This window comes from Cydia pomonella, chromosome 19 (assembly GCF_033807575.1).
Source record: "Cydia pomonella isolate Wapato2018A chromosome 19, ilCydPomo1, whole genome shotgun sequence".
Classification (NCBI taxonomy): domain Eukaryota; kingdom Metazoa; phylum Arthropoda; class Insecta; order Lepidoptera; family Tortricidae; genus Cydia; species Cydia pomonella.
This window is the reverse complement of record NC_084721.1, coordinates 7,384,532-7,400,856: the sequence shown is the minus strand read 5'-3', so window position 1 is coordinate 7,400,856 and position 16,325 is coordinate 7,384,532. Positions and strand designations below refer to the sequence as shown.

Genomic DNA, 16,325 nt, shown 5'->3' with positions numbered 1-16,325 from the left:
GCTGCCAGAGACTTGTACCCTTTTCACTAGGGCCACAGAAATCAATATTGGCACTAAAGTTTCGCAGGCATTACATTCTATCATAATTTGTAATTTGCGCGTGTATTCTCGCGTAATTTGTGCACAAGCAGCAAAAGCCCTTATCTTCACTCGTTCCCAAGCCTATGGACGAAAAAATGCTTTAGGTACATGGTACCTTGTGCAACTTTTTTTTCATTTAGTTACGCCTTATAATGGAACCTACTTGATAGCGTAGCGCTAAGGTTAACGGCGCATATCTTGGAATACGTAATAATAGTGAAATTGACGCTCATAGAATTGATATTTCGATAAGATATTAGATAATGGACACCTTCTCTAGGGTTCCCACCCATATTATAATATATAGCTAGTGCTATATTTTAGTCAATTATACTATATGTTATACAAAACAATATAGTACGAACAATACTATATTTTCATCACTAAAGAAAGGGATAGTACACAAATGTCGCCGATATCACATCGTAGAGTCAGACCAAGATAAGTTGGCAGAGATTTTGATGGCCCAGACTCACAAGTTTTAAACGTCGCCATTCGTCTCAAGTCGGTGTTCTGTTATTATTCCATTTTCCCAGTAATTACTATATTGTTTTCCAATATTTTGACAAAAATACTATTTTTACTCAGATACTGTTTATACTTTCGCGTGGCCCATAAAGCACATTATTATTACTGCGATTACATATTTATTGTTACCAAAGACAATTTATTAAATACCTATACAACGTTATTCATTATAAACAATGTTTATATACTACTTGTCGCATATTAATTTATATCATTCCAATTTTATTATTTGTTAGATAATTAAAAACTCCTAAAATAATATTCCACACGTAATAATATTAGCAAGTATCTGGTAAAGTACACTCAGATGCTTTTTACATCTCGGCGACGCAAATAAAGAGGATTACTATTGCTGCCATTTTTTTAAATGATTTAATATTATAAGTACGTGCCTTATTGCATGCAAAAAATCAATCTTTAAATAGATGACAATGAAAACAGTAATGAGACTGACTAAAACATTTATTTATAACAATATTTACAATAGGACCATTGAATGTCGCTAAAAGTAGGTATTATTATTTACCAAACTTAGTTTGATAAAAAATCTCATTACAGGAAATCTTTACAAATTAAAATAAAACTGAACTTAACTTCTGTAATAAATGAATAAATATTATAGGGACATTCTTACACAATTGACTAAGTTCTACGGTAAGCCAAGATGGCGTGTGTTGTGGGCACTCAGACAACGATGTATATAATATACAAATACATAAAAACATCCATGACTCAGGAACAAATATCTGTGTTCATCACACAAATAAATGCCCTTAACGAGGTAGGTAGGAGGACATTGTTTGTTATAGGTTCCTATCTATTACATAGCAGCCCGCGTAGCCAACGTGCCAATCGTTAACGCTCCGTAGCGAACGAAACGCAACTGTCACTGTCGCACTAATATGACTACAATACGCTACGGAGCTGGCTACGCCGCCAGGTACGTAGGTACTATTATTACTTAGTGTTTAGGTATTATTATCTGAGGAATGCGCAAACGCTGATAACCGCCACCCAAGATAAGGGGCGTGGCTGAAGATAAGGCAGGATTCTTAATCCCGTCAAAAATGAGAGCCAAGTTCAATATTAAGTATGTGCCTACGTCGCTGTACCTATGCAGGTACTTACAATAGGTACTTACGATACAAGTGCGGGAAGTAGGAAATTCGCAACTAGTGGTGATAAATTAAAACACGACCGAAGGGTTATGAGTGTCAATGTTTTCTTTACTAGGTACGTGTAAGGAGTAAAAATAATAATCCGGCATTTTCAGGAGGCTGGATGATGCGTTCAAATTGCGTTGGAAGACCATCATTTATTTCAGGAAGATCAAACTAACAGATTCACTTTTGTATTTGAATATAAAGGAATAATAACTCTGTGAAGTAGTGATGTTATCATCATATCGGAATAATAATATCATTTGTATTGAGGGGCGTGGCATGTGAAGAGGAGTGGTGGGGGTAAAAGTAACTTCTATAAATATTTACATAATCTTAATTCTGCACTATTTCTCCCCGATACGTCAGACAGTAATTTCCATTGACAAAAAAAATGTCGTCTGATATAATTCAATCTCGCAGCATCGTGTTCCGTAAACGTGGAAGGCCCGCCGGCAAAGGTCGAGTTCCTCTAAATTTGGTAAGTCCTTACTGGCTAAGGCTATACTTTTATATGTATGTCTATCTCCTGTATTCATTTGAATGTGTCGATAATTGTTTCAGGATGAGAGACGGGCTCGCAATGCGGTGTATGAAAAGGAGCGCAGAGCTGAAATGAAGGATACTCTAGATGAATTGTCTTCAGCAGTCGGTCTACCTAATACAGTAAGCATACTTGTAAAATACTTATTTAAATATTTTTCTTTCCTCTTTTGATTATTTCACAATTGAATATTTTTAATGCTTGTTTCAGATGGCTGTTACGGACGTGCTGGCTGAGGTCATCACATATCTAAAGACGTCAACGATGCGCGACAACTATTGGGACGCAGACAGACTACGAGAATGCAATGATAACCTCGCGTCTCAAAGTAAGTTGCAATGTCGGTATGTTTTGACGTCCGGTTTGGCCTAGTGACCCTGCCTACGAAGCTGATGGTCCCGGGTTAAAATCCTGGTAAGGGCATTTATTCGTGTGTTCAGTGTAGCAAGGATATTTGTTCCTGAGTCATAGATGTTTTCTGTGTAGTTAAGTATTTATAAATATTTATATATTATTTATATATCGTTGTCTAAGTACCCTCAACACAAGCCTTAATATTGAGCTTACAGTGGGACTTAGTCAATTTGTGTAATAATGTGCTATAATATTTAATGTTGTTAGTGTAATATTGTCTCTCACGAAATGTATTTCTTCCACAGTTACAATGTTGGAGCACCGCCTCGCTACCGAACCTGACCCGAAGAGTTGTCCTACGAAGAGGAAGGTTGAGGATTGTGACTGGCCGAGTCCTTCAAGCAAGCGATTCTCGGCGAGTCCATCTCAAGATCCGTTGCGGCTTTCAACGTGTCAGCGAGTTCAGCCACGACCAATTCCAGAGCTTCAGTGTCCTTCTATGCTAGGCTCGACTTCCCAGCTACAACCATTAAGGCGCGGAGATGAATCCTGCGATTTCCCGTTGTCTTGTAAAGAGGAACGACTTTCGCCATCAATGTTACCCGAAGCGTCGGTACCTGACGTTAGGTTTACGACAAACCCAAACCTTACGCCGTCGCCATCATACTGCGACATTGTGGAACCAAGTGTAAAGGATGAAGATCTCGCTGAGGTGGCTACTGTTTGGACATTGTATGCTACTGCAGGCTCCCGACTATCTTTAGGCCAGTTTGATATTTGGGCCACTGAGGAAGACCTCGTCTCGCTATATTTGTAAATAATAATTCGTAAATTATTTTTATATCATGTATGTACTTGTAATTAGATGACTAATTATAAAATGTATTGTAATTTTGTTAATAAAATACGTTTTCTGCACATCATGTATTTAATTTCATCGCTTTCATGTCATAATAGGTATTAGGTAGGTATAATAGTTTCCTAACCGGATACAGTTCAGTAGGCTATTCTTGTGTATATACATTTATACTCTATATATATATATATATATATATATATATATATATATATATATATATATATATATATATATCAATTCCAACCGTATCTAATTAGATAGGTGCAAACTCAGATTACCTCCACCGCAGAAAAGGGGCGTGGCTAACAGCGATAACGTGATTTAACCATTAGGTGAGATAAAAGTGAAAGTTCTTATTATTATTATCACCAGACTACACATGTAGTCAAGACATTTGGGCAATTCTAGATATCTTGCAACAAAACGACCGGGCGACCGGTTTGGCCTAGTGGGTAGTGACCCTGCCTACGAAGCTGATGGTCCCGGGTTCAAATCCTGGTAAGGGCATTTATTCGTGTGATGAGCGGATATTTGTTCCTGAGTCATGGGTGTTTTCTATGTATTTAAGTATTTATAAATATTTATATATTATATATATCGTTGTCTAAGTACCCTCAACACAAGCCTTATTGAGCTTACTGTGGGACTTAGTCAATTTGTGTAATAATGTCCTATAATATTTATTTATTTATTATTATTTATTTAAAACAGTAACAAGTAAATCTTTGGATTAGTGGAGGACGTAATATTGCTATTTAAACAAAGTCACCCGTTATTAAGTGGACCCGGGTACGTCCTTAAACTACGTCCAAAAGAGAGGTATGGGCATTGTGAATGTCATCTCGCTTTGTGTGGTAGGGCACAGCCAGTGGATGTCATTCCAGATCTAGAGCAGAGCCCAACTGGGGAAGTACCTCCACCTTACAGAAAACAGCAGCCAAATAACACTAGATTCTACTCATAGTGTTGTGTTCCTGTGGGTGAGTAAGGTTGCCAGAACTCAACGAGGGGGGGCGGGTTTAGGGTCGGCAACGCGCATGTAACTCATCTGGAGTTGCAGGCGTACATAGGCTACGGGGACTGCTTACCATCAGGCGGGCCGTATGCTTGTTTGCCACCGACGTAGTATAAAAAAAAAAAAGTCAACGTTCACCAGTGATAAACATACCTGTATATCAATCCAATTTTAATTCTTGTTCGGTGATTCAAAACTCCTAAAATATTTTTGTAACCGTCATAATATTAGCAAGTACCTAGTTTGATAACTTAGATAAAATATAAGCATTAAAACCAATTTCTCCCGATACGTACATAAATAGTTTGTTTTATTACTGAATTATGATTTAGTGACACCTAATTGTGAAGTCGTTTTGTTTGTAGGTAATCAGATAACGCAATGGCTACTATTATTACTTAGTGTTAACGTTTTGTCTTAGTAATGCGGAAATGCTGATGTTATAATAATAAACATCAACCCTGTCGCATTATAATATTACCATTAAATAAATTTAGTTTTATGTTTATGTTCACTTCAAAGAGTTGCATCCAGAATTATAATTTTGTTAATTTTTAATATATGCAATGTTGTTGCGCAGGTATTACGTACGTAATAAAATATTGAAATGTCAAGAACGCGTACTAGGTACTACCTAAGAAGGTAGGTAGGAGGCCCATTGTTTGTTATATATCAGGCCCGTCGTAACTACGTAGATACTATTATTACTAAGATGGTGTGAATTTATTATTATCTCAGGAATGCGCAAACGCTGATTACCGCCACCGAAGATAAGGAGCGTGGCCGAAGATGAGGAACATTAATCCCGTCAAAAGTGAGAGCCAAGTTCAATAGTGGGGGGGAAACTGACAGAACTGGATAGTCTTTATGTATCTTTCAGTAGGGGTAGCGTTGTTCACAGTCTCACATTTTTTTAGTCCTCACCGTTAATTTAGTATGGTTTATGGGGTAACCAGGGTACATAACCCGACCATAGGCATAGGTTGGTTTTGGTATGTTGTCACGAACGTTAAAGGAATGTTTATAATTTTGTCGCATTGCGTATGTTCTGTCCCACAAGGGCGCACACGGTACACATTACATCTATATAGGATCATCTATGGGCGAGGCCGAAGACGCCTTTCGTAACAATAATAATCGCAGTAATAAAAATGCGCCTTGTGGGCCCCGCCAAAACGTAACAAGAATCTAAGTAGGTGTAATGTGTAGGTGTGTAGGTGTAGGTGAATCTAATATGTATCTTATCTAGAGTGAAACGAAGACAAGTTGGCAGCGATTTTGATAGCCGAGACGGTGCACGGATTATTTCAATCGTCAAGCTTCTATGAAATTATGATGTTTACTTGCCACTTGCACCGTCCGGCTATCAAAATCACTGCCAACTTAACTTGGTCTGATTTTACCCAATTCTATGAGCGTTAATATGACTATTATTATTTAATTTTATTAGAGCTTATATACATTCCGCTGCTGGGCACAGGCCTCCTATCATGCGCGAGAGAGCTCGGGCTATAGTCCCCACGCTAGCCCAATGCGGATTGAGGATTTCACATACACCTTTGAATTTCTTCGCAGATGTATGCAGGTTTCCTCACAGTGTTTTCCTTCACCGAAAAGCTAGTGGTGAATATCAAATGATATTTCGTACATAAGTTCCGCCAAAACTCATTGGTACGAGCCAGGATTTGAACCCGAGACCTCCGAATTGAAAGTCGAACGTCATATCCATTCGGCCGCCACCGCTATTATTACGTATACCAAAATATATGTGGAATTTCGAATTGCCTAACTAAACATAAAATTGTAATGATACCTCTAAGTACGACAATACGACATGATATATACATAATTGTAATATAGAATTTGAAAGCACTGTTAAGCTTTAATATTAAAAGAAGATGGTTCCATTATAAGGTGTCAGTAAAAAAAATTGATGTAATAGGTATTGGTGACCTATTCACGTTTTTAAACAACTAAAAAATTATTCATTTTACTTTTAAGCTCACTCGCATTATACCTATGCAATAAAGCTAATAAAATAATGAACCTCCATGTCTATGATTCTTAAGTATGTTAAGTACACTACATTGTACTTCAAATCCATTTGTATATGTGACTGTTTGTGTTCTAAATAATAATAATAGCAATAAATCTCCATTGGGCCAAAAGTTGCGCAGGCATGATCATTTGATCATGATAATAACTATCCAAACATAGTTTTGGAGTTTCGAATAACTTAACAAACCATTAATTTGGAATGATATAAGTGTTTTGCGACATGGTATTGTACATTTTAAAAGCGCTTTTAGCAATAAATGCATACAAGTAGATGATATAGTTATAAGGTGTCATTAAATAAATGATAGTTTAACAGGGTAATGAGTTATGTTACCGTTCGTGGTTTTTGTAATAAATTAGGTACCTACATACTCATTTTACTTTATTAGAATTCACAAGTATCCGAATGTGGCAATAGTGTGTTACAGTAGCTAAATATTTTGCGTCATAAAAACAATGTATGGACCAAACAAAAGCTCTCTCCCATTATTCCCATGCAATAAAGCCAATAAAATAATGGATATAAATCTATATAGTTTCCGGGGTGAGGGCCTGGAGATCTGTATTACAGGTTTACGCCTAGTTCAGACTCCAGTCTCTCACAAAGGGTATAATCGAATTTGCCTTTGCTCTATATAATACTAATTGTTAAATGTATCCTTTGTGAGGTGAAAAAAAAAAAAAAATAATAAAAAAATAATAATAAATAATATATTGTTCCAAAAGTTTCGCAGGCATTACAATTTGAATTCGATCATGATAATAACAATAATAACTAGTGCAACTTTCACTCTTATCTCGCCCAATGGTATGGCGTTATCGCTGCTAGCCACGCCTCTTATCTTCGGTGGTGGTAATCTGCGTTTGTGCATCCCTAAGATAATAAATACTAACGGCAGAAGGGTTTTGGCACATAATTCTATTACCCGTGATTCCGACCAGTGCCAGTTGTGATAAAAAAATAATAATCATGGAGAAAAAAGTAAACCAGAACATACTCCGCAAGAGGGGTAGACCCGCTGGTAAAAATAGAGTGCCTTTGTCTCAGGTGAGCAAATTAACCCTTTATTGTATTGTATTAAATATATTGATGATACAAGTCGTTGGAATATATAACATAAATGATGTATTTTTCAGAATGAACGCAGAGCTAGAAACGCGCAGTATGAAAGGGAACGCAGAGAAGAGATGGTGGGTGCGTTTGCAGACTTGGCTGCGGCTGTTGGCGTCACCGGTTCCGTAAGTTTCTTGTCTAGCTTTGTACATGAAATGCCCTTAGTATTTTTACAGTAGGTACTGTCAGTTGTATAACTCATAATATTTGTCCATTTCACAGATCTCAAATGCAGAACTCCTGGCAACAGTAATCACAGAGCTCCAACGAGCTTCGCAGGTCAAGCATAGCAGTGACTTAGACTCGTTGCGGCGGTGTAATAAGAATCTTATGGCTCAGAGTAAGTTACCGACGTCTTTTTTGAAACGTTGCCATATAGTACTGTGTAACAGGCCCTAAACGTATTATTTTTTTTTTTGCAGTTGAGACCTTGGAGCAGCGGCTTACAGAATGTGATGAGATCGAGAGCTCCGGACCCCCGACTCGAGAACTCACGGACACGTCTCGACCGGTCAAAAGGAAGCGGGAGGATTGTGAGACGCCGGTGGATATTCCCATTCCGAAGCCTTCGTTAGATTTTGTAATCAAGTTGGATCATGAAAATGAACACCCCGTGCCAGAACATTTGTCGGTGCAAGAGATTCTGCCAGCGGATTTGCAGACGTCATCGGAGAGCAGCGCCTTTGACCATCGGGAGCGTGGTGTCAAATATTCACCTTTCGCAAGGCCGCACATGCCCGCTCCTAAGTGTGAGATAGAGACCTCTGACCACATTCAACTTGTGCCGCCTTATACTGAGCAGATCTACTATCGCCATGCATCCCAGCAGTGTCATGCCGGTCCTTTTTCATCAAACTCGTCATTCAAACAAGACCACACGAGCTTCAGCGGAGAGATAAAGCATTCGCTCGACAATAGCTGTTTGCCTACGGATCCCTGGCTCCCGATCGTGGCGACGTCGGATCAGAACTTCCCCGCTTCGAGGGAGTCACCAGTGAACAGCACCTCTGACCAACAGGATTACGTTGTCGACTATTCCACCTATCACTTCGCCGGGCCACAGGTTCCCACACCCGAGTATCAGCTAGATACTACGGTTGAACCGTCTGGATATATCAATCCTGTACAGCCATACACAGAGGAGGCGTACTGGCACCATTCACCCTGGCTGTGTCGCTCCGGCCCTTTTTCACCGGAAGAGCAGTTGTCGCCATCTCAGTACCTGAATCCTGGGACACAACTCGGATTTTGATATGATGAGCCATTATGGAAATTGTTATAAATAAATGTTTTAGTCAGTCTTGCTGTTTTCATTGTCATATATATATATATATAAGGTGCCTAACTAAGTACTAGGTTTTTAAATGTTAAATTGCCTATTACACAGTCTCTCCAGGCAGCACAAGAATTAGCTGAATATAAATCTAAAAAGAGAGAATCATAACTTTTTATCAGCTACATAATTATATTATTTTATAACTGTGTGGGCACTTACTTGTTATCAAAGTTATACCTGTTAATGCACGTTATATTAGAGATAAATATGCGATGGCAGCAATATTAATCCTTATTGCCCCGCAAAGATGTAGAAAATATCTGAGTAGGTGTTCATTATATATTCTTTTATCGGCGTAAAGCTACCTAAAAGCGTTATTATTACCTAATTTTACATCTTCAAACATATTTTAGGAGTTCATTAACTAACAAACAATAAAACCTACCTAACTATACATTTTAAATGCTCTTAATTTTTTTTACAATTAGATGATTACACTATTAGGTGTCACTAAATAAAGAATAGTTGAATAATGCAATGAATTATGTTACAGTTCGTAGTTTTTGTCGATTTTTATGATGACGATCGGTTTGGCCTAGTGGGTAGTGACCCTGCCTACGAAGCTTATGGTCCCGGGTTCAAATCTTGGTAAGGGAATTTATTCGTGTGATGAGCATGTATATTTGTTCCTGATTCATGGGTGTTTTCTATGTATTTAAGTATTTATAAATATTTATATATTATATATATCGTTGTCTAAGTACCCTCAACACAAGCCTTATTGAGCTTACTGTGGGATTTAGTCAATTTGTGTAATAATGTCCTATAATATTTTTTAATAAATTACTCATTTTACTTCATTTATTAAAATTCACAAGTAGCCTAATGTGGCGATAGTGTGTTACTTGAATTTAATATTTTGTTATAATAAAAAAGTATTGTTACTGGACCAAACAAGCTCTTACGCATTATTGCCAGTAAAATAATGAATATAAATCTATATTGGCACTAAAGTATCGCAGGAATTACAATTCGATCATGATAATAACAATAAGTAATAACTAGTGCAACTTTTAATCTGATCTCGCTCAATGGTATGGCGTTATCGCTGCTAGCCACGCCCCTTGTCTTCGGTGGTGGTAATCTGCGTTTGCGCATTACGTCATTATTGGTGGTCACTAACGTTGCTATCTTGTTTTCCTGCCTTGCCTCAGTCTGAAAGAAAATATTTTCCTTCTCGACAAATTTTTTTCATAACCCTACTTTTCGCCGATGTTCAAATCATGTCGTAAAAATTGTGTTTCGCGCACTGCACATATTATTTTATTTTTGCTTCATGACTAGCATGACTGGGCCCATAACCTGTTGTTATTTGAATAACTAACACTGAGCTTAAGATTTATATTATTTATTAAAGAACGACATTCTCATAACGGAGATATGATAATGAGATAATGAGAACAAAAGAACAGTACTGTCGACTCTTCAAACAGCTAAAACTTAAATGAGGTTCATATACTAGGAACATATACTAACTCCATGTATTTGCATTGCTGTATGACATTTGGATAGGACTAACAGACCTAAATTTCTGACCTATGAAGGCAGACTTAGCCGCGCCGCAGACTTTCTTGAACACTTTTGAATATTATCTTACATAATCCGCAAAATTCTCGCCATGGTTAATATTCCTCATTTCATACAGGTCATACTCGTACAATCTATTACTACTCTTATGGATGCCCACTGTGGCCCATTCACTAAACCTTGTTTTCAGTGATCCTTGCTTTAGAGTCTTTGTTTTGAAAATATTCTTGTGGACGTCATTCGACAGTTCCTTGTATCGTATATCAGGATCTTGTTCACCTGTAATCAGCGCTGGTACCTTGGATATGCATGATGCCTTTGTCATGAAGAAAAAATGTATTCGCATAATCCTCAATATTAAACAAACAACAAGTTGCAAACCACACTTTATTAGACTAGGAGTTTTAACCTTACATTCAATTTGCATTTTAGAGTCAGCCACATTTGTTCGTAACAATATCGTTTTATTCAATTTCAATACAAACCCCCGCCGTAATTTAGATCTAATTCTGACGAATCCAAAAATTGAAATTTTCAAAAAAGGACCATACTACACGTCGATACAAATCTACAACCATGTCCCCAGTTTTATCAAATCAGAAGAAAACAACTATATATTTGAAAGAAAATTAAAGCAGCATTTATTAAAAATAGCGTATTATACTATTACCAAAATTATTAAGGAGAAAAAAAGTTATAAGTAGCCATAGGTCATCACACAATAAACCTTTTAGTCATCATAAATTGCTGCACATATAATTAATACTACATAATAATTGCTACATATATACCTAATGAATGTTGTTATTAGCAATAAGTCTGAGTTACATGTATAGGTTATGTTAGTTATAAGTTTGTAAGTTATTTAAATTGTTATTTGTTAGTATTTGCTACACCCTATTCAGGGTCCATATGATGTGATGTGATACCATAAGAAATGTGTTAACTACTACCTACCCAAAAATATTCTATGGAAGCAAGAAATAAATGAACTCTGAATACTGAATACAAATGTCGTCAAAGCTGTTGGGTGAATCTAGATTTCCTTTAACATGATAGTTCAGATAAATTGAAATAGAGGTGGAATGTAAAAGAAAATTTTGCAGCCACAGTAAATTTATTGCCATCTTTATGCTCAAAACTTTTAGAACGCCATTTGACTTTGATCCTTATTCTCTCACTGATATGTGTTAAGTATCAAAAATGGAGCCATATTACCCTTGGCCATACCTCTGATCTATTAGCTTAGATAACCTTAGGAATTTAATTGAATAATTAATTGTTCACGGCACGGGCCGCGCGCCCACTGATGCTCGACATGCATGTAGTTATCTGCTCCTTTTTTATTTACGTTCAACAAGACAGTGCGAATTTAGCAATTTTCAAGGTCTTACTTTATTTTTTAAGGCGGTAATTTTATCTAAACATTAAGTTTTGTATCGTAGCAACTATGTAATTCTTGGAGCTCGTTTATAGTATGGCATCGCTGGCGCAGAGAAAGAAAACAATTTGTTCCAGGGTTCGGTTCGTTAACGCCGCATGTGTGCGACATCGAGGGGTTCGGTGCCCAAACCATAGGCAACACGCGTTTACTAGTCATTCCTATCTGAACCTAACCTTACCTTACATATCGGAAAAATATCAAAAGAATCGCCAGTAACTGTTATGCGATGCGATATCTATCTTAATCTACATAACATCAACAGAGTGTTTGAGTGAGATGTTTATATGTATTCTGGGGTAACTCAGTGAATATCCAATCAACATTTGCTCTCCAAAAAAAGTGTCTAAGAATTATTTTTATACTGAGCACATTGGAATCCTTTAGACCTTTCTTTAGACATTATAAAATATTGACCTTGACATGTATATATGTATTGGAAATTTGGTTATTTGTTTTAAAACACCTTATTTATTGAATAATTTCATTCTAAGAAAAATATACCATCTTAATACAGATATGACATATACAACAGTCCGCTCTTCAAGTTATATTCTAAATAAGAGCACTTATGTTAATGGAATAAAAATATACAATTACTTGCCTGAATGGGGTTCAAGTTAAACGTAGTTAAAAGATTGGCTGCTGTATTAATGTTATTACGATTTAAATGAGTATTTTTTTTGTAATCTAGACTAGCTATTTATAATTATTTCTTGGGCATTACATTTTGTAATATAAGATATATAGGTATATTGTACGCTCGAAATGGGCAAAATTGTTGATACCTTTATATTTATAACTTGTTAATAATTTTTACACAATTTTGACTCTAAAATATTATCTTATCTTAACCAAAAATGCTAAAAAATAATTTGTTCCAGTGGTGGCAGTATGGTTGCACTTTTATCGCCCGCCTGTCACTATGCCTGTCACTTTCGCACTTACGTAAGTATGTTACATAAGTTAGAACGTGACAGGCATGGTGACAGGCGATAAAAAGTTGCAGTAGCTGTAGCCAGCAAAGTTTTTTTTATAAATCGTAGCTCTCTTTAGGGTTCCGTAGCCAAATGGCAAAAAACGGAACCCTTATAGATTCGTCATGTCCGTCTGTCTGTACGATTATGTCACAGCCACTTTTTTAGATCACAATACGGTTGCCTAGACTTTAATTTGCCTTTCTCTAGTAACTTCATCGATTCAAAACCTTATTTCTCTCATTCAACTCATTAAAAAAAATCACGCTTAAAAAACAGGTGCATTTTAAAAGTTTGTATAAATTTTTGTATATTATTTTATATTTTTGATCGAACTCATTGATTAGGGACGTATCTATTAATTTGGTAAAAAAAAAATCGCAAACATGATATCCGAGACCACGGGCACGAACGGCCACGTCGCTCACGCTCAAGGCTAGTTCCGACTACGTTAGTAACTTATTTATTTAAGCTTTATTGCACGATATAAAATTGTACAAATGGCGGACGTAATGCCTTAAGGCATTCTCTATCAGTCAACCATTGGGTCAAACAGAAACTTGTAGTAAGTGCAGGATTGTAAATATCGAGATGAAAAAAAAAATGAATCACAAATCCAGTTACTTAATTAATTCCGTTTCGTTTTTAATTTAGTCCGGTGGCGAGTATTTATGACTTTGCATGCCTAGAGGGTCCTTATGCTCCATGTGCAGCATAGACCCTTTAGGCATGCAAAGTCACAAATATTCGCTTTGTAGTCCAAGCTAGCATCTACGCTCAGTGAGAGTGAGAGAAGAAACTGAACGGGCGTGTGTGTGCGACATCGAACGTTTATAGTGCCCATAGATTGGAGTAGAGATGGGTAGGGAGTAAATACTCATGGGTAAATACCGAGTAAATACTCAATATACGCGTATTTACTCGTTTACATCCAAATTGGTGGGTATTAACTACACTTGGGTGCTGAAAAGGGCATACTCGTAAATAGGCTTATTTTGTAAGCCGCTACTAAACTAAGTACTCAAAATTGTAAGAAATATATTTTTAAGGGTACTCCATACATTTAACTAATTGTGACGAAAAAAATAATTACGAACCACCAACGTGTCCACATCATTAAATGGGTCTTTACAAATATATTGAATGTTTCTATAAACTTTTTTGGATACAATGAATACTTTTGGAAAAAAAATCGTTTCTAAAGGCCGAAATAATGTTTATCCCGCTATAACTTACGAACCAAAGTTAAAAACAAAATCGGAAAATTAGCCGTAGACTCTAGTCCTACTACATAAACATACTTTGAACATGATCGGTAGAGCCATTAATGAGTTTTTTTAAACCCTTAATAAAAGATCGTAAACACGCAATTTTGCACGACATGCAGTTATTTAGATCATCGATAGCACTTAAGTCCCATATTTTAAAGTATATACCTTCTTATTTAAAACAAAATTGTTAAGCACGCATTTTCACAAATTCCCTCTCACTGATGATTCTTTCAAAAATTAAGCGTCCTATATGCTTTTTATGTAAATATTGTTAATACACGTTAAAAATTTTCAATATAAATAATTTAGTTCTAAAAACTCACTTTTTAAATATTTTATTCGTAATAGTCGTTTTCACCCACCTAAATGAGTAAATAGGTACGGGTATTTATTCACCCCTACCCATCTCTAGACCGGAGATATGCGTTTTATAGTAGATGAAGTTTAATTTTAACCGATATCTCTAGCAATTTCTATGGGGTATCGTTGCAAAGTATGTATACGTGACGTCAACCATGCTAGTTTTACAATATTTGGAAAATCTACTCTCAGTAAAAAGTACAAAAGAAAAATTCTTCTATCACCTCTCGACAAATAATCGTTGGTTTCTGGGGCACCTCATGTACCCTGCGTTCCGCCAGAGTTGAAATTGTGTCTTTTTACATATTATAATATATTTTGTCGTAGCTCGTCTGACTTGGACCAAAGTCCAGGTGTATACAGTAGTGTTTTAGTAGTTCGGGCCGCACTGGATTGTAGGTAAGGGTGCTAACAAGCGCTCCCGGGGCGCTCACCGTGCTTTATTACGTGCTTTAGAAAACTGGGCGTTAGTCCTGTTCAGTAATGAGAGCTCTGCACTTTGTTATACTCGTATGTTACTTTAAAACAAATTGTTTTTTCTGTTTAGCTACATATCTCTGCAAAATTCGTCTGACTTTTGAAGGTGGTGTTTTATTCGGTTTTTTTGAGCATATTTTTACTTAGATAATCGGGCCGATTAGAAATTTAAAATACGTCAAATATTAGGTCTAGATACAATATGGATCGGATATGTCAGTGTCAAAAGTGAATTATCCTTATCTGATCCATATCATATCTAGACCTACTATTTGATGTATCTTAAAGTTTAAATCCGACCAAACAACTCGTAAGGCCTGTTTTTATTGCCCAGTGAACGGAAATTTATTGCCCTACTCGACAGATTTTTCAGGATTAACCTCTAAGTAGCCGCCCGCATAACAAAATTTGCCAAGACAAATGCAATTTTTGATTTGTCATAAGAAGATTAAAATCACAATGAAATGGGAGACTCTGTAATAGGTCTCTGGAAGGCTAGAGGTAGGTACAATTGTATTTTGGCTCAATATTAATTTTCTTAATAGGTATTTGGACTTCATGCACTTTGTACCACCTTTTTGTATCATCGGTGTATAGTAAATACCTTTAGTTTATGGGTCGATCCCACATGTTTCGTCTCCTCAAGGAGTCCATTACTTTTGTTATCGCGTTTTTATGGTTAGTCCCTGGGGAAATTTGTTTAGTATCTTGTCGACCATCTTCACATATTTTTGAAATCAGGATCACGACCTAACATCATCCAATATAATAAAAGAAAACAAATTACCTGTTTTACCAAATACTTCTTTTAGTTTTGAGTTTGCGCTTCACAGATTGCATAATATATTCGTTATAGTATTACCCATTGATTAAGTGTGATGCGTCACAACCTACTTCAGTCAGCTGCATTAGAAATGCTTCGTAACGGTCCGGTTTGGTCTTCAGACAATGTTCTTCTTGGATCGAAGGCAATATGTTGAGAATGTCGGTGCAGAACTCTGTTAACGCTTGGTTGTGGTCTGCATTCTAAAAAAAAAACGTATGAACTTTTTGATTTTTTAAGAGCTTATAAACTGTCCCATTCCTGGACAAAGGCCTCCCCCTTCCTTCCAATCTTCCCGATAAATACAGAATCATCCAGTTGCTGAGAATTGCGTAGAGGTCGTCCTGCCAAAATAGGTTTGCAAAATGCTCGAAATACGAGTAGTAGTCTACACGAAGAT

The 16,325-nt window shown here is 36.6% G+C and overlaps 3 protein-coding genes across 3 annotated transcripts in view; 2 read left to right on the top strand and 1 right to left on the bottom strand.

Moving 5' to 3' along the window:
- The window catches only part of LOC133528357 (uncharacterized), a 35,299-nt gene extending 19,053 nt beyond the window's left edge, over nt 1-16,246 (bottom strand). The window contains exon 1 of the mRNA XM_061865720.1: nt 15,890-16,246. The gene's annotated coding sequence lies outside the window, so the exon portion shown is untranslated. The remainder of the gene's footprint in view (nt 1-15,889) is intronic.
- On the top strand, nt 883-3,598 carry LOC133528589 (uncharacterized). The gene is made up of 2 exons (XM_061866028.1): nt 883-2,641; nt 2,973-3,598. The coding sequence occupies exons 1-2, from the start codon at nt 2,524-2,526 to the stop codon at nt 3,482-3,484; spliced, it is 630 nt and encodes a 209-aa protein (XP_061722012.1). The 5' UTR covers nt 883-2,523; the 3' UTR covers nt 3,485-3,598.
- On the top strand, nt 7,474-11,237 carry LOC133528582 (uncharacterized). The gene is made up of 4 exons (XM_061866019.1): nt 7,474-7,647; nt 7,737-7,838; nt 7,936-8,053; nt 8,136-11,237. Exons 1-4 carry the CDS (start codon nt 7,570-7,572, stop codon nt 8,963-8,965), a joined length of 1,128 nt encoding a protein of 375 aa, XP_061722003.1. The 5' UTR covers nt 7,474-7,569; the 3' UTR covers nt 8,966-11,237.
- Nucleotides 16,247-16,325: the final 79 nt, after the last annotated feature.

Excerpts from the sequence above, each read along its gene's own strand:
- LOC133528589 (XM_061866028.1), top strand. The coding sequence starts at position 2,524 with ATGGCTGTTACGGACGTGCTGGCTGAGGTCATCACATATCTAAAGACG. Across the intron at positions 2,642-2,972 it reads TGATAACCTCGCGTCTCAAA|TTACAATGTTGGAGCACCGC; the intron begins GTAAGTTGCAAT and ends TTTCTTCCACAG.
- LOC133528582 (XM_061866019.1), top strand. The coding sequence starts at position 7,570 with ATGGAGAAAAAAGTAAACCAGAACATACTCCGCAAGAGGGGTAGACCC. Across the intron at positions 7,839-7,935 it reads CTGTTGGCGTCACCGGTTCC|ATCTCAAATGCAGAACTCCT; the intron begins GTAAGTTTCTTG and ends TCCATTTCACAG. Across the intron at positions 8,054-8,135 it reads TAAGAATCTTATGGCTCAGA|TTGAGACCTTGGAGCAGCGG; the intron begins GTAAGTTACCGA and ends TTTTTTTTGCAG.